The following is a 19,465-nucleotide window of genomic DNA, read 5'->3' on the forward strand; positions in this document are numbered from 1 at the left end:
GGACTGGACTGTGGGACATAAAGTGATACTCGTGAGGAGTGTGCCTCTTAGCTCAAGTAGATACAAGAGACTAAATGGGCAGCTTCTGTCCGGAGGTGAGATGGGAAGGCAGAGAGGGTCAGGAGCTGGTTGAACGGACATGGGGAATCAGGGGTGGAAAGGAGGCGTGTGCTGTCACAGTGTGGGGAGAGCAATTAGAGTATAAATTTTTGTATGAGAAAAATAAATAAAAAACAACAAACCAAAAAACCACCTGGACACATCATAGTTAAACTGATGGCAAACAAAGATAAAGATAAAATCTTATGAGCATCTGGATAATAACGACACATCACTTGGAAGGATCAACAGTTCCACTTACTAATAATGTTTCATCAGAAACAATGGTGGCCAGAAGACAATGTAACGGCATCTTTAAAGTGCTAAAAGAAAAGTCTGTCAACTCACAATTCTATATTCAGCAAAAATGGAGGCGAGGTAAAAGGCATTTTGAGCTAAATGAAAGCAAAGAGATTGGAAGCAGATCTGCACTAGAAGGAATGCTAACAGAAGTTCTTTAGCTGAAAAGGAAATGATACAGATGGAAGCTAGGATCTACAGAAAGGAATGAAGAGTACTAGAAATGATAAATATGTGACTAAACATAAAATATTATATTTTTCCATCTTAATTTATTTTAAAGACAAATGACTATTTAATGCAAAAAATAATAACATTCTCCTATGGCGTTTCCACCACACGTCTGTCAGTTTGTCATACTGCAGTGTCTTGCGTGTTGCTGTGATGCTGGAAGTTAGGCCATTAGCAGTTCAAATGTCAGCAGGGTCATCCATGGTGGACAGGTTTCAGATGAGCTTCCAGACTAAGACAGACTAGGAAGATGGACCTGGTGGTCTACTTCTGAAAAAATGGACCAGTGAAAACCTTAGGAAGAGTAGCAGAACAGTCTGAGATAGTGCTGGAGGATGGGCTCCTCAGGTTAGAAGGCACTCAAAATATGATAGGGAAAGAGCTGCCTCCTCAAAGTAGAGTGTAGCTTAATGATGGGGATGGAGTCAAGCTTTTGGGACCTTCATTTGCTGCTGTGGCACGATTCAAAATGGGATGAAACAGCAGTATATCGATACGGAACTGGCATTAATAATCGGAACATGGAATGTATGAAGTATGAATCTAAGAAAATTGGAAGCAGTCAAAAATGAACTTGAATGCATAAAGATCAATATCCTAGGCATTAGTGACCTGAAATGGACTGATATTCGCCATTCTGAATCAGACTATCATATGATCTACTATGCTGGGAATGACAAATTGAAGAGGAACGGTATCCCATTCGTCATCAAAAAGAACATTTCAAGATCTATGCTATAGTACAACACTGTCAGTGATAGGATAATATCCATACACCTACAAGGAAGACCAATTAATATGACTATTATTCAAATTTATCCACCAACCACTAATGCCAAAGATGAGGAAATTGAAGATTTTTACCTACTTCTGCAGTCTGAAATTGATCAAACATGCAATTAAGATGCATTGATAATTACTGGTGATTGGAATGCGAAAACTGGATACAAAGAAAAAGGAACTGTAGTTGGAAAATATGGTCTTGGTGATAGGAATGATGCCAGAGACTGCATGACAGAATTTTGCAAGACCAACGACTTATTCATTCTAAATACCGTTTTTCAACAACGTAAACTACTGTTATACACGTGGACCTCACCATATAGAAAACACAGGAATCAAATCGACCACATCTGTGGAAAGAGACTATGGAAAAGCTCAATATCATCAGTCCAACAAGGCCAAGGGCTGACCGCAGAACAGACCATCAATAGCTCATATGCAAATTTAAGTTGAAGCTGAAGAAAATTAAAATAAGGCCAAGAGAAACAAACTACGACCTTGAGTATATCCCACCTGAACTTGGAGACCATCTTAAGAACAGACTTGACGTATTGAACGCTAACGACTGAAGACCAGATGAACTGTGGAATGACATCACGGACATCACGCATGAAGAAAGCAAGAGGTCATTAAAAAGACAAGAAAGAAAGAAAAGACCAAAATGGATATCAGAAGAGACTCTGAAACTTGCTCTTGAATGTAGAGTAGCTAAAGCTAATGGAAGGAATGATGAAGTAAAAGAGCTGAGCAGAAGATTTCAAAGGGTATCTTGAGAAGACAAAGTAAAATATTATAATGAAATGTGCAAAGACCTGGAGTCAGAAAACCAAAACGGAAGAACATGCTCAGAATTTCTCAAGGTGAAAGAATTGAAGAAAAATTCCAGCCTCCAGTTGCAATTTTGAAGGATTCTACGGGCAAAATATTGAACGATGCAGAAGCATCAAAAGAAGATGGAAGGAATACACAGATTCACTGTTCCAAAAAGAATTGCTCTGTGTTTCAGGAGGTAGCATATAGTCAAGAACTGATGGTACTGAAAGAAGAAGTCCACACTGCACTGAAGGCATTGGTGAAAAACAAGGCTTCAGGAACTGATGGAATACAAATTGAGATGTTTCAACAAACAGATGCAGTGCTGGAGGTGCTCACTCATCTATGCCAAGAAATTTAGAAGACAGCTACCTGGCCAACCTGATGGAATACAAATTGAGATGTTTCAACAAACAGATGCAGTGCTGGAGGTGTTCACTCATCTATGCCAAGAAATTTAGAAGACAGCCACCTGGCCAACCAACTGGAAGAGATCCATATTTGTGTCCATTCCAAAGAAAGGTGATCCAACTGAATGTGGAAATTATCAAACAGTATCATTAATACTACACACAAATAAAATTTTGCTGAATAGCTGTAGCAGTATATCAATAGGGAACTGCCAGAAATTCAAGCTAGATACAGAAGAGGACATGGAATGAGGGATATCATTGCTGATGTCAGACGGATCTTGGCTGAAAGCAGAGAATACCAGAAAGATGTTTACCTGTGTTTTATTGAATATGAAAATGCATCCAACTGTGTAGATCATTACAAATTATGAATAACATTGTGAAGAATGGGAATCCCAGAACACTTGTTTGTGCTCATGTGGAACTTGTACATAGACCAAGAGGCAGTTGTTTGAACAGAACAAAGGGATACTGAGTAGTTTAATATCAGAAAAGGTGGGGGTCAGGGTTGTATCCTCTCACGATACTTAATCTGTATGGTGAGCAAATAATCCGAGAAGCCAGACTATTTGAAGAAGAACGGGATATCAGGATTGGAGGAAGACTCATTAACAACCTGCGATATGCAAATATTGCTGAAAGTGAAGAGGACTTGAAGCACTCACTGATGAAGATCAAAGACCACAGCCTTCAGTATGGATTACACCTCAACATAAAGAAAACAAAAATCCTTACAACTCGACCAATAAAGAACATCATGATAAACAGAGAAAAGATTGAGGTTGTCAAGGATTTCATTTTACTTGGATCCACAATCAACACCCATGGAACTGGCAATCAAGAAATCAAACAATGTATTGCATTGGGCATATCTGCTGCAAAAGACTTCTTTAAAGAGTTGAAAAGTAAAGATGTCACTTTGATGACTAAGGGGCACCTGACCCAAACCGTGATATTTTCGTCACTTCATATGCATAGGAAAGCTGGACAATGAATAAGGAAGACCAAAGAAGAATTGATGCCTTTGAATATGGTGTTGGTGAAGAATACTGACTATACCATGGACTGCCAGAAGAAGGAACAAATCTGTCTTGGAAGAAGTACAGCCAGAATTCTCTTTAGAAGCAAGGATGGCAAGACTTTGTGTCAAGTACTTTGAAAATGTTGTTAGGAGGGACCAGTTCCTGGAGAAATACATCATGCTTGTAAGGTACAGGGTCAGCAAAAAAGAACAAGACCCTCAACGAGATGGATTGACACAGTGGCTGCAACAATGGTGTCATGTATTGAATTGTGTCCCCCCAAAATATCTGTCAACTTGGCTGGGTCATGATTCCCAGTACTGTATGATTGTGTACCATTTTTTGTAATCTGATGTGATTTCCCTATGTTGTAAACTCTATCACTATGATGTAATAAGATGGATTAGTAGCAGTTATATTGATGAGGTCTACAAGATTAGGTAGTGGCTTAAGCCAATCTCTTTTTTTTTAAGCCAATCTCTTTTGAGATATAAAAGAGAGAAGCAAGCAGAGAGACATGGGGACCTCATACCACCAAGAAAGCAGTGCCGGGAGCACAGCGCGTCCTTTGGACCTGAGGTTCCTGTGCTGAGATGCTCTGAGACCAAGGGAAGACTGATGCATCACAAGGACCTTTCTCTAGAGCTGACAGAGAGAGAAAGCCTTCCTCTGGAGTTGATGCCTTGAATTTGGACTTGTAGCCTACTAGACTGTGAGAGAATATAAACTTCTCTTTGTTAAAAGCCATCCACTTGTGGTATTCCTGTTATAGCAGCACTAGATGACTAGGACAAATGGGATCAGACATAAAAATGATTGTGAAGATGGTGCAGGACTGGGCAGTGTTTCATTCTGTTGTACATAGGGTCGCTGTGAGGAACCGACTTGACGGCACCTAACAACAATGACGCTGTAATCTGTAGAGAAACCACTAAAAGAAAAAAAAAAAAGGAGTATTTCTAAAATGATAATAGAAACATTTAAATGGAATACTAAAAAGTACTGAGCTAAGCCCAAAAAAGGCCAGAAAGGAGAAATAGAAGAACAAAAAGAAATTGGACAAATAGAGAACAAATAGCACGTTTGTTACATTAAATGCTTACGTTTAATGTAAATGAAACAAACACTACAATTAAATGGTAGCTATCATAAGAATCACACCATCAGGAAAGACCAATTGCTAGAATAGGACACAATGTTTGGTAAAGTAAAGGGTCAGTGAAAATGAGAGAAACCCTTCACCAGAGGGATTAACAGGGTGGCTGCAACAATGAGCTCAAACATACCAAGATTGTGAGGATGGCGCAGGACTGGGCAACGTTTTGTTCTGTTGTACATGGGGTCGCCATGAGCTGACTTGAAGACAACGAACAACGACATTATCAGATTGAATAAGAAAGCAAGACCCCACTGTGTGCTGTCCACAAGAAATGTCCGTTAACAATAAAGACACAGGTACTCTGAAAATAAAATGGTACGAAAGTATACCATATACAGCGTGCAGGAGAAAGGTGATGTGGCTACCTGCATATCAGACACAGCAGACTTCAAGACAAGGGCTAGTTTCCAGAGACAAAAAGGGACACTTCATAATGATACAATAATCGGTCAGGAAGACATGAAAATCCTGAATGTGGATGTGTCTCATGACAGCGCTTCACTGAATCCCAGTGGCCAGGCTGGGATTCGAACCCAGGTCCTTCTGAGGCACAAAGTGACAGAAAGAAAGGGAGACATACAGAAACCCACAGTCATAACTGGAGGCGTTAACACCTTCTTTCCGTAATTGATAGAAAACGTAAATTAAAAAAATCCAGAAGTAAATGAAAAGGCACGCTGCAGGTTGAGAGAAAACATTTGCAGTACATGAGTCTGGCAGAGAACTTGTCTTCAGAAAATATAAAAAACAGTTACAAATCACAGGACCAACAGTCCGGTGAAAAGCAGGCGGATGACTGCAACAGTCATTTCGTAAAAGAAGTTGTACGACGGCCAGAAATCACCCGTAAACGCACATGGCGGTTACACAATTGTATACATTTTTCAAAACTTACGAAAACGTACGCTTGAGATTTGTGCATTTCACTGTACATAAATTTTCCTTTAATAAAAACATTGCAGGAGGAAAAAGAAGAGAAGGACCTTGGTGTTAATCCCAGTTTGGCCACTCAATCTCCGTGGCCTGAGACAAGCGACTTGATAACTTTTCGGGGCCCCGGCTTCTTTCTCTGGGAAGTGACAGTAATGGTAAACACTTCACTGGGCTGTGGTGGAGACTGAATAGAACAACACAACCATGGGAGGTTCTCTGCGAAGCTTCCTGACCTTCTTTTGTTCCCTACCTACCTTCCTCCTCTCCCACATTCCAGCATTTTAAAGTCCTCTCTCCATGGATTCCTTCCTTCCGGACCAGGAAGAGAGAAAAGGACAGGTGGGATCGCATGGCTAAGGAAAGACATCCCACGGCCTTCACTTCCGCATCTTTGGCCATTAGGATGATACCGAAAAGGGACCGCTCCTACAGGTAATGTTTAGTTTGTAACCATCTCCTCGAAAGCACATGGAGCTGCTGTGAGTTGGAATCGACTTGACGGCACCCAACAACAACACAGGAAGTAGATGCAGAGCCAGCTTCCAGCCGGAAGAGTGGGACAGCCCTTGTCCCCGGTAAGTTTTGATAAAGTGAAAGCGGGCTTATCTGGCATTCTAGCAACTTTGACAATTACCTATAAAATAACAGTTCATATCCACAACGAGGGCAGTGGTGCTTGAATGGTAGATTTCTCCCCTTCCATGCAGGAGACCCGGGTTTGACTCCTGGCCAGTGCACCTCATGCGCAGCCACACTGTCTGTCAGTGGAGGCTTGTGTGCTGCTGTGATGCTGAATGGGTTTCAGTGGAGCTTCCACATTAAGACTAGGAAGAAAGGCCTGGAGATCCACTTCTGAAAATCAGCCAGTGAAAACCCTGTGGACCACAAGGGTCTGATCTAAAACCGATCACGGGGATGGTGTACAGGACTGGGGAGCATTTTGCTCCATCATGCATAGTCACCAGGAGTCGGAAACTGTCTGGACACTCACTAACAACATCCACAATGATAACCTTGAGCAACTCAACCAAATAAAAACTAAATCCTGTAAAGTTTTAATATTAAATATAAATATCCTGTACCAAAATTCTTTACAACTTGGTAACCTTTATGTTAATCTGTGCGTATGCGTATACTGTGTATCTCTATATGTCTATCTAACATTTATCTGTCATCTGTCTACCTATTATCTATCTGCCTACCTATCGTCTATCTGTCTGTCTGTCCATTGTCTATCTATGTATCTATCTGTCTGGCTATGTGAATGGCGTCAGAGAATTGTTGCTTTTCAAGCTGATGGAGCACATCAGCATCATTTGTTTCAATGCTTTCATTTTGGTGATAAGAAAACGGGCACCCAGGGAGGCTAAGGGCTTATCCAAGTTCACACAGCTGGTCAGTGTGTCTGATCTCCTGGGGCACCCTCCTCCGTGGTTAACTCAGCTCCCTGCCAGCTCCTTCACAATACCTGGATGAGGAGCTGATGCAGAGAACGGACCACTGCTCGCTGATTATGCCATGTGAGGGTGAATACCCGGAGACGCAAATGTCAGATGAAGCGAGTGGGCTGACAAAAGAAATCATGGGTTTTGTTTTCAGTGAGATGAGCAAGCATTTCAGGAAGGATGCCTCTGGCGGAAGGAGGCTGCTCTGGGTGGAATGGGGGTTTTCATGCAAAGAAAGAACCTGTTTCTAATTGCTGGGTGCCCGGCCAGACTCAATAATTACCTAATTTACAGGGCGATGTGATGGCCCAGTTTAAGGGAGACATGCTTGTTGGCCTAGGGAAATTATCTGCAAGACACGAAGAAAGCAGGATCTGAGCATGTAATAGGGGGAGGAGAATAGGAAGCTGAGGACGCGTGGGTACCTTGAAGACGACATGCAGCATCATCTGGAGGCCGCTCCGGCCGGGGTACTTCCCAGCGATGTTGGACGCAGACAGGTTGAAAAGGTTGGCTCCGGTCTCGGTGCAGATGGCATGGACCAGCATTTTCTTCCCAACCCCAGAGGGCCCGGCCAGCAGCAGGGACTTCACCAAAGGAGCTTTCTCATGCACTGTCGGGGAACCTGAAAGGCCAGAGACAACCTGAAACGCCTTTCTGAGACAAGGCTTCCTGGAGGCCATCACTCCATGGTGAGGCCCCCATGTCTGCAAGGATGGTACAGTGTGTCAAAAGCATACGCACCAGAGGTCGGCCTTCAGCTCAGCTGACTCGGTGACACCTTTAATCTGACCTGGGAGGCTAAATGCCAGGTACAGTCCCCTGCCCAGCCCCGTCCCAGGATCCAGGGGAGAGGGGAGAGGGTGGAAAGTGCGGTACTGATTGGATGGCTCGTTGGCTGCAATACGCTTTTGATGACAACCAGGGCTACACAGTCAAAGCCAGCCCTCAGCGCCCCCAGGCTTGTAGGCAGGCACAGTAGGACACGGAGGTCCTTACCTAACGGTAAGATTCCATACAGTGTGATGAGCTGCCTGACATCCAGGAGGGAAGGCATGGGCTCTATGGACACCTGGCGGAGAGTTGTCCCCAGGTAGCTGTACTCACCTGGGAGGAAAGAAACAGCCCGAATGAACGAATGAGAACCTGGGCTGGTCCGCGCTGCACACTTCTGGCGCTCAAGATTAACGCGGGACACAAACGTCGTGTTTCTGAGCGAATGTGATTGTATTACGGGCATTTGGAGTCTGTCAGTGGTGCAGACAGTTACTGTGCTCAGCTGCTAACTGAAAGGTTGGAGGTTGGATCCACCCAGAGGGGCCTTGGAAGAAGGGCCTGGCGATCTACTTCTGAAAAATCAGCTACTGAAAACCCTATGGAGCTCAGTTCTACTCTGACACGTGTGACGTCACCATGAGTCTGAATCGACTTGATGGCAACTGGTTTTACTGGTTTACGGGGAGTCGTTGTGAGGAACACATCTTTTCTCAGACAAAGGCTTGAAGAAGAAAAACTATCCATTTGAGAAAGCCTTGATGTACTGGCTATCATGGGGCAGTTCTACTCTGTCCTATAAGGTTGCTATGAGTCAGAATCGACTCGGCGACAACGGGTTTTTTTGGGACCCCTGGTGGCACAGTGGTTAAGAGCTCGGCTGCTAACCAAAAGGTCGGCAGTTCAAATCCACCAGACGCTCCTTGGAAACCTTATGGGGCAGTTCTACTCTGTCCTATAGGGTCGCTATGAGTCGGAATCGACTCGGCGACAACGGGTTGTTATACTAGGCATTCTGTTGGCTATTATAATGACCTACTGTTTTTTAAAATAACCTTTGAATACTGGGCTATGGGAAGTGGGGCAATGAGGGACATACAAAGAAGAGCGAAAAAACAGTGGTGTTTGCTTTATGTATATTCTAAGAGATTAAGTTTAACACTTGCACAAACTTGGAGATAAATTATTTAAGACTGACCTGAAATTTGCATTGGAGCAGCATAAATCTGAACCTAAAATGTAGTCATTTGAAAGGAAGGGTATGAGTCTATTTAGGATAAATAGAAACATCTCCTTTTGAGGGTAATATTCATTTACATTTTTATCATTTTTAAATGATTACCAAAGGAATAATACAGAAATAAATCTTTACAGGTTTAATTAGAAGGTATCAAAGGGCTTAATTGTAACTAGTCATAAATCTGAACTGTTATTTTCTAACTAATTTAGATAAGGTCACCAAGAAAATTGGTTTGGTGGTCTCCATTTGTCATGAGGACAGGTGTTGAGAATCTTCACATGCTCATAGGATTCTCTGGTGATTTATACCTGAATCTGGAGTGCAAATGCTCCTTGAATGGATCACAGTGTCTCTACAATTGTTTTCTGACCATTTCTTCCTATAATAAGTACTAACCTTGCCGAGTTTTCGATGTTATATGCGTGTGACAAACACAATATGCACATCTCTGTGTATACAAGCATATAAATACTGAGAATACAAAAAGTTTTTAACAACGATTGCTGGGTTGTTGGGGAGGGCAGCCTTTCCAAGCCGCCACATGTAAGGAAAAAAGTCCTTGGCAAGGGCAATGGGTGGTGGCAGGGGGATAAGTGATAAGGAAGCTTCTATTATGGCTTCAGGTACCCATGCTTTTTAATGAGCAGGTAATAAACAGAAAAGCGTTAATTTAGCCTCCACAAGAGCAGAGAGAGAGCCTGTGGTAACCGTTAAATCCAGCGTTCACTGCCAGTAAACATGACATCAGAGGTGATATGAAAGTGACCCCAACTTTCCTGCCTAAGTAAATCCATATTAATATCCAGATGCGCTGTATTTTCTACAGCCTAACAGATTTTATTTAAACAAATTGTACTGAATTGAATTAGTGGGTGTTGTATCTGGTATAGTGCAGGGCAGGGCCGGCCTGGGCCATTTGCCGAGTCTCGGGAAGACACGTTACTGTGCTTGGTGATTGCCTGGCGTGGGGGCTGTAAAACCCTTCCTGCCCACTCATTGCTGTCGGTTGCTGTGGAACTGCTCCACAGGGTGTTCCAGGCTGTGACCTGTCAGAAGCAGATCGCCAGGCCTCAAGACTCCTCTGGGTGGGTTTGAACCGCCAACCTTTCGCTGGTGGTTGAGTTTGTGCCACCCAGGGACTCCGCCCACTCATTTAGAACTTAGAGACTTCAGGATTCCTGCAGAGACACTGCGTCTTCCACAAGAGAAGGAAGGAGGAAATGGCAGAAGGAAAAGTATTTCAGGCAGAGGGCATGAAAGAGACTAGCAAAGCTGGAACACTGGAAAGAAGAGGAACACGGATCTGGTAAGATACTTGAACAAGAACACAAGAGCATAGCCGAAAAACAAGGACTTGAGAAATAAAAGTGGAACCCCCCTCTTAGGTTTCTATTCTACTCAGCACAAGAATTAAAAAGAGAATGAATAACGGGACAACTTATATATATAAAAAACGATTAGCTTCTTATATAAGGCTTACAAAGAAATGGGGTGAACGATCATAGGCCCAACAAGGCCTGGGCATCATTTACTGTCCTCCTGCCCACCCTTCCAACTGCAGTGACTGCAAATAGCTGGTGCAAATGGTTAACATACTCAGCTGCTAACCAAAAGGTTGCTGGTTTGAACCCACTCAGAGGTGCCCCAGAAGAAAGGTCTGGTGATCTACTACCGTAAAATCACAGCAGTTGAAAATTCTACGGAGAACAGTTCGCACTGACGCTCATGGGGTCACTGTGAGTCAGAGTTGACTAAATGGTAACCAGTCACTGGTTTTCTAATAACAAGGATGACGACACAGTGTTAGGGTGTTAAAATTCAGGGGCATTATCTGGAGAGTTTCTAGAATTTTCTGGAGATAGTGAAGGATTATATTTAAGGCAGGCTATCCGGCTTCCCAGATGAGACTAAAATGTCATCTAACAGAGAGATGATCACAGGTTAACTTTTGGTTGCAACACCTCTGCCAAGATCATGTACATGTCAGGGTACTCACCTACTCCAAAAGTTCAGGCGTTTTCCATATGCAAATATGGATACCATATCTTCTAAGGTTATGACGTCTACCCATCTCTAGGCTATGAACCTGCTGAGTCTTCCCATCTCTAGGCTATGAACTTGCTGAGTCTTCCCATCTCTAGGGTATGGACCTGCTGAGTCTTCCCATCTCTAGGGTATGGACCTGCTGAGTCTTCCCATCTCTAGGGTATGGACCTGCTGAGTCTTCCCATCTCTAGGCTATGAACCTGCTGAGTCTTCCCATCTCTAGGCTATGAACCTGCTGAGTCTTCCCATCTCTAGGGTATGAACCTGCTGAGTCTTCCCATCTCCAGGCTATGAATCTACTGAGTCTTCCCATCTCTAGGCTATGAAACTGCTGAGTCTTCTGACCTCTAGGATATGAACCTGCTGAGTCTTCTCATCTCTAGGGTATGGACCTGCTGAGTCTTCCGACCTCTAGGCTATGAACCTGCTGAGTCTTCCCATCTCTAGGCTATGAACCTATTGAGTCTTTGACCTCTAGGCTATGAACCTACTGAGTCTTTGACCTCTAGGCTATGAACCTACTGAGTCTTTGACCTCTAGGCTATGAACCTGCTGATTCTTAGACCTCTAGGCTACGAAAGGCTACAAACCAGCTGAGTGTTTTCATCTCTAGGCTATGAACCTGCTCAGTCTTAGACCTCTAGGCTATGAACCTGCTGAGTCTTCCCATCTCTAGGCTATGAACCTGCTGAGTCTTCAAATCTCTAGGCTATGAACCTGCTCAGTCTTAGACCTCTAGGCTATGAACGGCAAGGAGAATGAGAAGAACACTGCCCTGGCCACGGTCGAGGGCCCCATCAAATGCAGCAGTTACTGAACCCTGGGTGTGGCCAGATGATTTAGGGGAATATTGATTCCTGTTCATTCTGTGTTTTCCCCTCTAGCAGGAGACCAGCACTCTCTTGGCTTGTGTTTCTGTGATATGGACAGGGAGGGAGGTGGGCAGAGGTTGTGACATCACAGCCCTTCCTCTTATTGGCAAAACCTTGAGCCACCAGTGACTGGGTGATAACAACAGAAATAACAGGGACAATTGCTAACTGCTGCGCCAAGCATCATAGGGGCCCCTGGGGGGCACAAACAATTAAGCATTAGGCTGCTAACTCAAAGGGTGGCAGTTCAAGTTTGCCCAGAGGCACCTCGGAAGGAAAGCCTGGTGATCTACTTCCAAAAAGTCAGCCATTGAAAACCCTATGGAACACAGCTCTACTCTGACACACATGGGGGCACTGTAAGTCGGAGCTGACTTGAAGGCAGTTGATGCCAGCCATGTCCTGGAGCGCACTGCTTTGACGAATCGTCTAACATTCACGGCAATCTAATGAGGTGGTTGCTCTCATTATCCACAGTCTACTGTTGAAGAAACTGAGGCAGCTCAGATAAAGGACAGCATCCTAGACTCAAAGGCAGCTTTGGAGGCTGGGGGGGCGGAGATAACCCTGGACCAGAGAGAGGAGGGGAGGTGGGGACGCCCCTGGATCAGGGAGAGGACGGGAGCGGGGATGCCCCTGGACCAGAGAGAGGAGGGGCGGGATGTCCCTGGACCAGGGAGAGGAGGGGAGGTGGGGACGCCCCTGGATCAGGGCGAGGAGGGTTGGGGGAATGCCCCTGGACCAGGGAGAGGAGGGGAGGTGGGGATGCCCCTGGGCCAGGGAGAGGAGGGGAGGGGGGATGCCTCTGGGCCAGGGAGAGGAGGGGAGGTGGGGATGCCCCTGGACCAGGGAGAGGAGGAGAGGGGGGATGCCCCTGGACCAGGGAGAGGAGGGGAGGGGGGATGCCTCTGGGCCAGGGAGAGGAGGGGAGGTGGGGATGCCCCTGGACCAGGGAGAGGAAGGGAGGTGGGGATGCCCCTGGACCAGGGAGGAGCGGGGAGGGGGAGGAGATGCCCCTGGACCAGGGAAAGGGGTAACTCCATGTGTTACAGAGCAGAACTGCCCCATAGGGTTTTCAAAACTGTGACCTGGCTGCCACCTTTTGAAAGCAGATAGCCAGGCCTGTCTTCGGAGGTGCCACTGGCTGTGTCTGAACCGCCAACCTTTTGGTTTGTAGTCAAGTGCTTAACCATTTGTGCCACGCAGGGGCACGACATCTAACTCCCCTGATGTGAGACGTCTGGGCTGGGGAAGGTAACTGCAGGCTAGGGTGCTCTCTTCCAAAATCAGAAATGGGCTGGGAGGAGCTGATGATCAATAATCCTGTGATCACCGACATCCAAACTCTCTTCCAGCTGGCTGCCTCCCCAGTGCCAAATTCGAGGTTGGGACAGTGTTCTAGATTAAAGGGGCCGAAGACTAGAAAGTCAGGACAATCACACGTATGATCCTCACTGGAGTTTGAACTGAGAAAGACAAACAGTCACAAAAGGCGTTATTAGAACTCTTGGCAAAATTCAATATTGACTGCATTTGCTGGGTGCTGTCGAGTCGATTCCGACTTATAGATACCCTATATAACAGAGTAGAACTGTCCCATAGGGTTTCCTAGGCTGCCAAAATAATGAACAAATCTGTCTTGGAAGAAGTACAGCCAGAATGCTCCTTAGAAGCGAGGATGGTGAGACTACATCTCACATACTTTGGACACATTACCAGCAGGGACCAGTCCCTGGAGAAGGACATCCTGCTTGGTAAAGCAGAGGGTCATCGAAAGAGAGGAAGTCCCTCAATGAGATGGATTGACACAGTGGCTGCAACAATGGGCTCAAACATAGCAAGGATTGTGGGGATGGTGCAGGACCGGTGTTTTGTTCTGTTGTACCCAGGGTCGCTAAGAGTGGGAATCAACCCGACGACACCTAACAACAACAACATCTTTATGGGAGTAGATCGCCAGGTCTTTCTTCCTTGAGGCCGATGGTTGAACTGGAACTGCTGACCTTTGGTTAGCAGCCTAGCGCTTACCCTTGTGCCACCAGGGCTCCCGGATATGAGGCAATAATCGCTCATCAATGTTAAATTTCCTGAGTGTGATGATCCTACTGTGTAGGAGAATGTTGTTGTTCGCAGGGGATACGTGAAAGTAACAATGTCTGCATTTGGGGGGAAGGATTCTGAGGAACTGTAAACTTTAGGTGTGCCTTCAGGGTGTCATGATGTAGTTTTGTTTTTAATTAAGGGAAAGACATCAGTTGAAGAGTAAGATAGCTAATGTCACCACCTCCTTCCTCCCAGTGACTTCTGTCATGGGCTCTTCTGGTGAAAGCCCTCCTCTGTGTTGTGGAAATGGAGTCCCCGGGTGGTGCAAACATTTAACACGCTCAGCTATTAAACAAAAGGTTGCAGGTTCAAGTCCCCTCAGAGGCTCCTCAGAAGAAAGCCTGGCGATCTACTTCCAAAAACACAACCATTGAAAACCCTATGGAGCACAGTTCTACTCTGACACACGTGGGGTCGCCAGGAGTCGGGGTCAACTGCACAGCAATGGGTTACTGGCTGTAGAAGCACCGGTGCTGCCCCCTAGGGGCCGTTACATATAATTAAACAGGAAAGCACAAGCAAGTCTCCTCCCTTCAAGCTTATGCCAGAAAAAAAGCCCCAGGGAATCTTGCTAGCAGGTCCAAAACCCTGCTTCTACCACAGAAGGGGCGAGAGACGGACCCACTTAATCAAGAGAATCCAGTAATTCGCAGCCTGCTCTTAAGTTATTCAAATCACTTGAATCTAACAAACATTTACTAGAAGCCTCGCTGAGCCAGGTCTTGGTTTGGACAAAACCACAAAGAAACCTATTTCCAGCTGCTGGGACCTCAAAAGGTGAGGGGTGACACGTGGCACACGGGCTCTTCTTTGCGTAATTACCGATGTAATCAGAAAGGTTGACTTTCAGCGCCTGTATCAGCAGCCCTTCCTCCACTAGTTCCTTGTACAGGGATTCGATGCTCCTAGGGATCAAGCAGACGGGTCTCCCATGAGCACACACGGAGAAGCAGCAGGGTTTTGGGCAATCACCACGTATATACGGAGAACGTAAACCAGCTCTATTTCAAAGTACGTTTGAACACATGCAAATAAGTGGTATTTGGAAGTGTTTCTACAATTTGGGGATAAATTAGGTTTTTTAAAGACGATCGGTTGACTCATCTATGTGTGCAAGTGATGTCTGCCATTAATAAGACTTATGTCCTCGGGCGTCTGGGGCCAGCCGTAACTCCTAGTCGGCTCTCTCATCAGTCTTCCTGATGGCGCAAATATGAATTAGAAATTACCCAATAATAGTGACACCATGGACCTGTAGTTATGGATCCAGTTAGCATCTGGAAGCAGCAGTAGGTCATGAGTCCTTCATGAAATTTATGTTTCATTTTAGCCCCAAAGCATAGTAGTTTAAAAGAAATATCCATAAAGAACAAAGGTTTACAGTGGACACAATTATACAGAAGATAGAAGTGTGATTATTTTTTAGAAGGCTGATACACTTTGCCCCAGTTTTGACACATGTCTAAACCACTTCCCCCAGAGAGCCCGCTGGTTTGAGTTTATACTGATTGAGGAAACAATGGACATAGCCTCCCACCAGACCCATGGACCTCCCAATGGCATCAACTGGACTTTGGCTTGTAGGGATTCTGATAGGTCAGGCTCAAATATTGCTCACTATAGTTTTTTGAGAGGTTTTGTTTTTTCCTTTTCCATTTCCAGGGGTCTTGCTCTTCTGCCCTACCCTAGTCTTTCTTTAGCTTGAGAGTTGTAAATGTAACTCTATTTAAACTGTTCTTCATCTACTCTATGACCCAGGTCAGTGTGATTGAAAGACACCCACGTTGTTTTTTCTCTCCCAGGGATCCATGGAACTGAATTCGATTCTTGCCATCCTAACTTCACCGTGTAAGTGGCGATGCCCCCAATTTCACTTAGACTCCCACCAAACACCATCAAGATGAATGGTAACAATGACCCCAGTCCTTGGTTGACTGCAATGGTGTTCTATCAAATGAATTCAAAATAGTGTGCCTGATGCTGAGAACCAAGAAGTGTGTGGTGTCTTGTGGAAGCCGAGTTCCTCAGTGGTGCAAATGGTCAACCCACTCGGCTATGAAACAGGAGGTAAGAGGCTCCAGTAACGGAATTTGGGATAACACTTGTTGTTAGGTGCCATCCAGTTGATTCCAACTCATAGCAACCCTGTAGGACAGAGCAGAACTGCCCAATAGGGTTTCTAAGGCGTAATCTTTACAGGAGCAGATCAACAGGTCTTTACTGCCAAGGAGCCACTGGTGGGTTCAAACCACCGACCTTTTGGTTAGCAGCTGAGTGCTTAACCACCGCGCTGCCAAGACTCCTGGGATAACAGTACCTGAGCTGTATTAACTTCAATACTCATTTAATATACACATATCACATAAGCATAAAATGTTCATGTAAAATTGAAGAAGTTTCTCTAAAATAATCAAATCAAATTATATTGGGATGCCCTGAGCATAAACCTATACTTCTATCTTCCCAGTGAACTAAAACTTTATTATGGAATAGAACATTTTTAGACCTTAAAACTGCCTCAACCTATGATAAAAATACTGGTTTAAGGGTTATACTAATTTAATGAGAGAAACAGAATCTATCATACAGTATCGTGGCAGAACTAGCCCTAGTCTAGTAACCAAAAAAAAAAAAAAAAAACCTCTTGCCGTTGAGTTGATTCCGACTGATAGCAACCCTGTAGGACAGACAGAGTAGAACTGCCCCACAGGGTTTCCAAGGAGCGCTGGTGGATTCGAACTGCTAACCTTCCGGATAGCAGCCGAGCGCTTAACCACTGCGCCATCAGGGCCCCAGCCTAGTAACACAGGGTCTTTAAAATGAAAGAGAAAAGTCTTTCAGGAATGAGATGACCAGGCCTGTCTGTTCTTCAGGGCATGAAAGTGACTAAAATACTGGCCTCTCACTCTGTGGAGAATTGCCTGAGGCTGGTTTTCAGAGCTCAGCTGGAACACGCCAAGAGCAGACTCCACGTCTGTCTGTGGGCTATGCCCGCGCTGTGAAAGCAGAGCAGAGTTTTATGCCATAGGAAGGCAATGCCGCAAATGCAGGAGAGCACGAGGGAATAATTTTAACTTAGCAGCAGGGTCATGTTGTTAGTTGCTGTCCGAGTGGATTCCAACTCATGGGGACCCCATGTGTGCAGAGCAGACTGCTCCGTAGGGTTTGCCTCTGGGTGGGTTTGAACCACCAACCTTTCAGCTTGTAGTCCAGTGCTTAACCGTTCGGGCAGCCCAGGGATTCCAGGGCCGTATTTCAAAAAAAAAAAAAAAAAAAACTGTGGCTGTCAAGTCGATTTTGACTCATAGTGACTCTATCAGACAGGGTAGAACTGCCCCGCAGGGTTTCCAAGGAGCGGCTGGTGGATTCGAACTGCTGACCTTTCGGTTAGCCGCTGTAGCTCTTAACCACTGTGCAACCAGGGCCATATTAGTAGATCAGATTTTAGCTCTGGTTTGTCATTGGCTCAGTCTTCATCTGGAAGACTTCACTGTGTTTTGGGACTAATGTAAGAACAAAGGAAAACATGTCACACTATGTGTATGTAGGGGATGGACCCTCTTCAGGAAAGGGGCCTGCATCTTCCTCCCAGGAACTGGTGAGCCTCGGTCTCAGTGCTGACAGACCCCTCTTAGGCAGGTCGGCCAGAGCCTTCCGGCCTGAACCTCCCCGCAAACAATGGGGCCTCCAGGGAGGACACTGAAGCCCCTTCCAAAGAGTCAAAAGCCCACGCCCCCCCCCCCCGGCTGCTGTTCTTCCAGAGGTTTTAAGGAGCCCTGGTGGCGCAGAGGTTAAGCACTTGGCTGCTAACCGAAAAGTCGGTGGTTTGAACCCACCCAGCAGCTCCGAGGGAGAAAAGACCTGGCAATCTGCTCCTGCACACTGCAGCCTAGAAGACCCTATGGGGCAGCTCTGCTCTGTCACATGCGGTCGCTGTGAGTCGGAATCCACAAGATGACACCCAGCAACAACAGCCTGGCGGGGCTCCGTGCACAGGCACCAGCCGGGGTGCTGGCCTCATCAAGGTGTCTGCAGACCTGTGCTGGGCTCACGCTGGGCTCTCCCCTCAGGAGATTCTAAGCTGAGCCTGGCCTTCCTCTTTCCTGGGAGATTCTCATTCTCCTGGAGTCCAGATTTCCGGGTCCATGGAGTTGGGAAGACCCACCCAGGCCATCTGCCCTTAGGCGTCCTTTTGAACTGTCAGCCTTCAAGGAGCCGTTTGCTAAAGTCACGTTCCAGTCAAACAGGAGCCTGGGAAGCAGCTTAGCCAAGCGCATTTTGCCTCAGGCATTGGGCTCCTTTGGAGAATTACAATGACCTTCAGGAGGCCACCCGGTCTGGGCCCCACCTCTATAACCTGCTTTCTCTGTCCCCTCTTCCAGAGCGCCTTCCCGAAATCCTTGGGTTGACGCAGTCTGATTCAAATCGTATGTACTTGCAATAAGTACATTGTTACACTAGTTTTTGGTGTTTTTCTGCGCATTTGGGTTTTTGACACCTGCACCTTCCCTCCAGCAGTCTGGCAAGTGTGTAACTGAGAGCCAAAAGGGGGGCTGGGGGCACCCCAAAACAGGCAAGTGATACATTGCGGTGGCTCGTTAACAAGTCCCACTGGATGAAAGGCATCCAATCAAAATGAGTTCTGACATACATTCATTTGGGATTTTAATTAAATTCCTTGGAAATATTTGAAAACCTAGGCAGTATTCTTTTCAATGTTAAAGCACTTAAGGGCCATTTTCAACTTAAAAAAAGAAGAAGAGCATTTAAAATTCTTCATTAGGATTGGAATTCGGCCAATGAAACTCAAGGAGATGGAACTCTTCCGTTACAAGGCTACACCTCAGCCCTTTCGGTTTAACAGGTGTTTCTTATGGGCCTCCACGGGCTGGGGTGGGGCGTGAAGGTAAGTGGGACCTTTTCTGCCCTCAAGGAACTCAGACTGGGTGTTTCCTGAGAAGTCTGATCAGGATATTATGTCCTAAAATTTTAAGAAAACTTGCAGATTTTAAAACTTAAAAAAAAAAATAAGTCACATGAACTCTGAAGCAGGAAGGGACCCAAGATGGGTTCTGGGCTTATGCCTTTGACATGTTTCTTTCTGGTTCAGGACACCAGCTCTTCTACAGGGCGGCCCGCGGGGTCCCCGCATAGTGCAAATGGTTAACACGCTCGCCTGCTAACCAAAAGGTTGGAAGTTCGAGTCCACTCAGAGTGCCTTGGAAGAAAGGC

The 19,465-nt window shown here is 45.6% G+C and overlaps 1 protein-coding gene across 1 annotated transcript in view; it reads right to left on the bottom strand.

Annotated features, from left to right (window-relative positions):
- LOC101343641 (IQ and AAA domain-containing protein 1) overlaps positions 1-19,465 on the bottom strand; it is a 64,809-nt gene that overhangs the window by 33,876 nt on the left and 11,468 nt on the right. Inside the window, exons 5-7 of the mRNA XM_023740861.1 lie at positions 15,056-15,138; positions 8,198-8,305; positions 7,624-7,823 (exon numbers count right to left, since the gene is read on the bottom strand). Coding sequence (XP_023596629.1) covers positions 7,624-7,823; positions 8,198-8,305; positions 15,056-15,138 — 391 coding nt within the window. The remainder of the gene's footprint in view (positions 1-7,623; positions 7,824-8,197; positions 8,306-15,055; positions 15,139-19,465) is intronic.

The sequence above is a fragment of the Trichechus manatus genome, unplaced genomic scaffold (assembly GCF_000243295.1).
Source record: "Trichechus manatus latirostris isolate Lorelei unplaced genomic scaffold, TriManLat1.0 scaffold00165, whole genome shotgun sequence".
Lineage (NCBI taxonomy): Eukaryota > Metazoa > Chordata > Mammalia > Sirenia > Trichechidae > Trichechus > Trichechus manatus.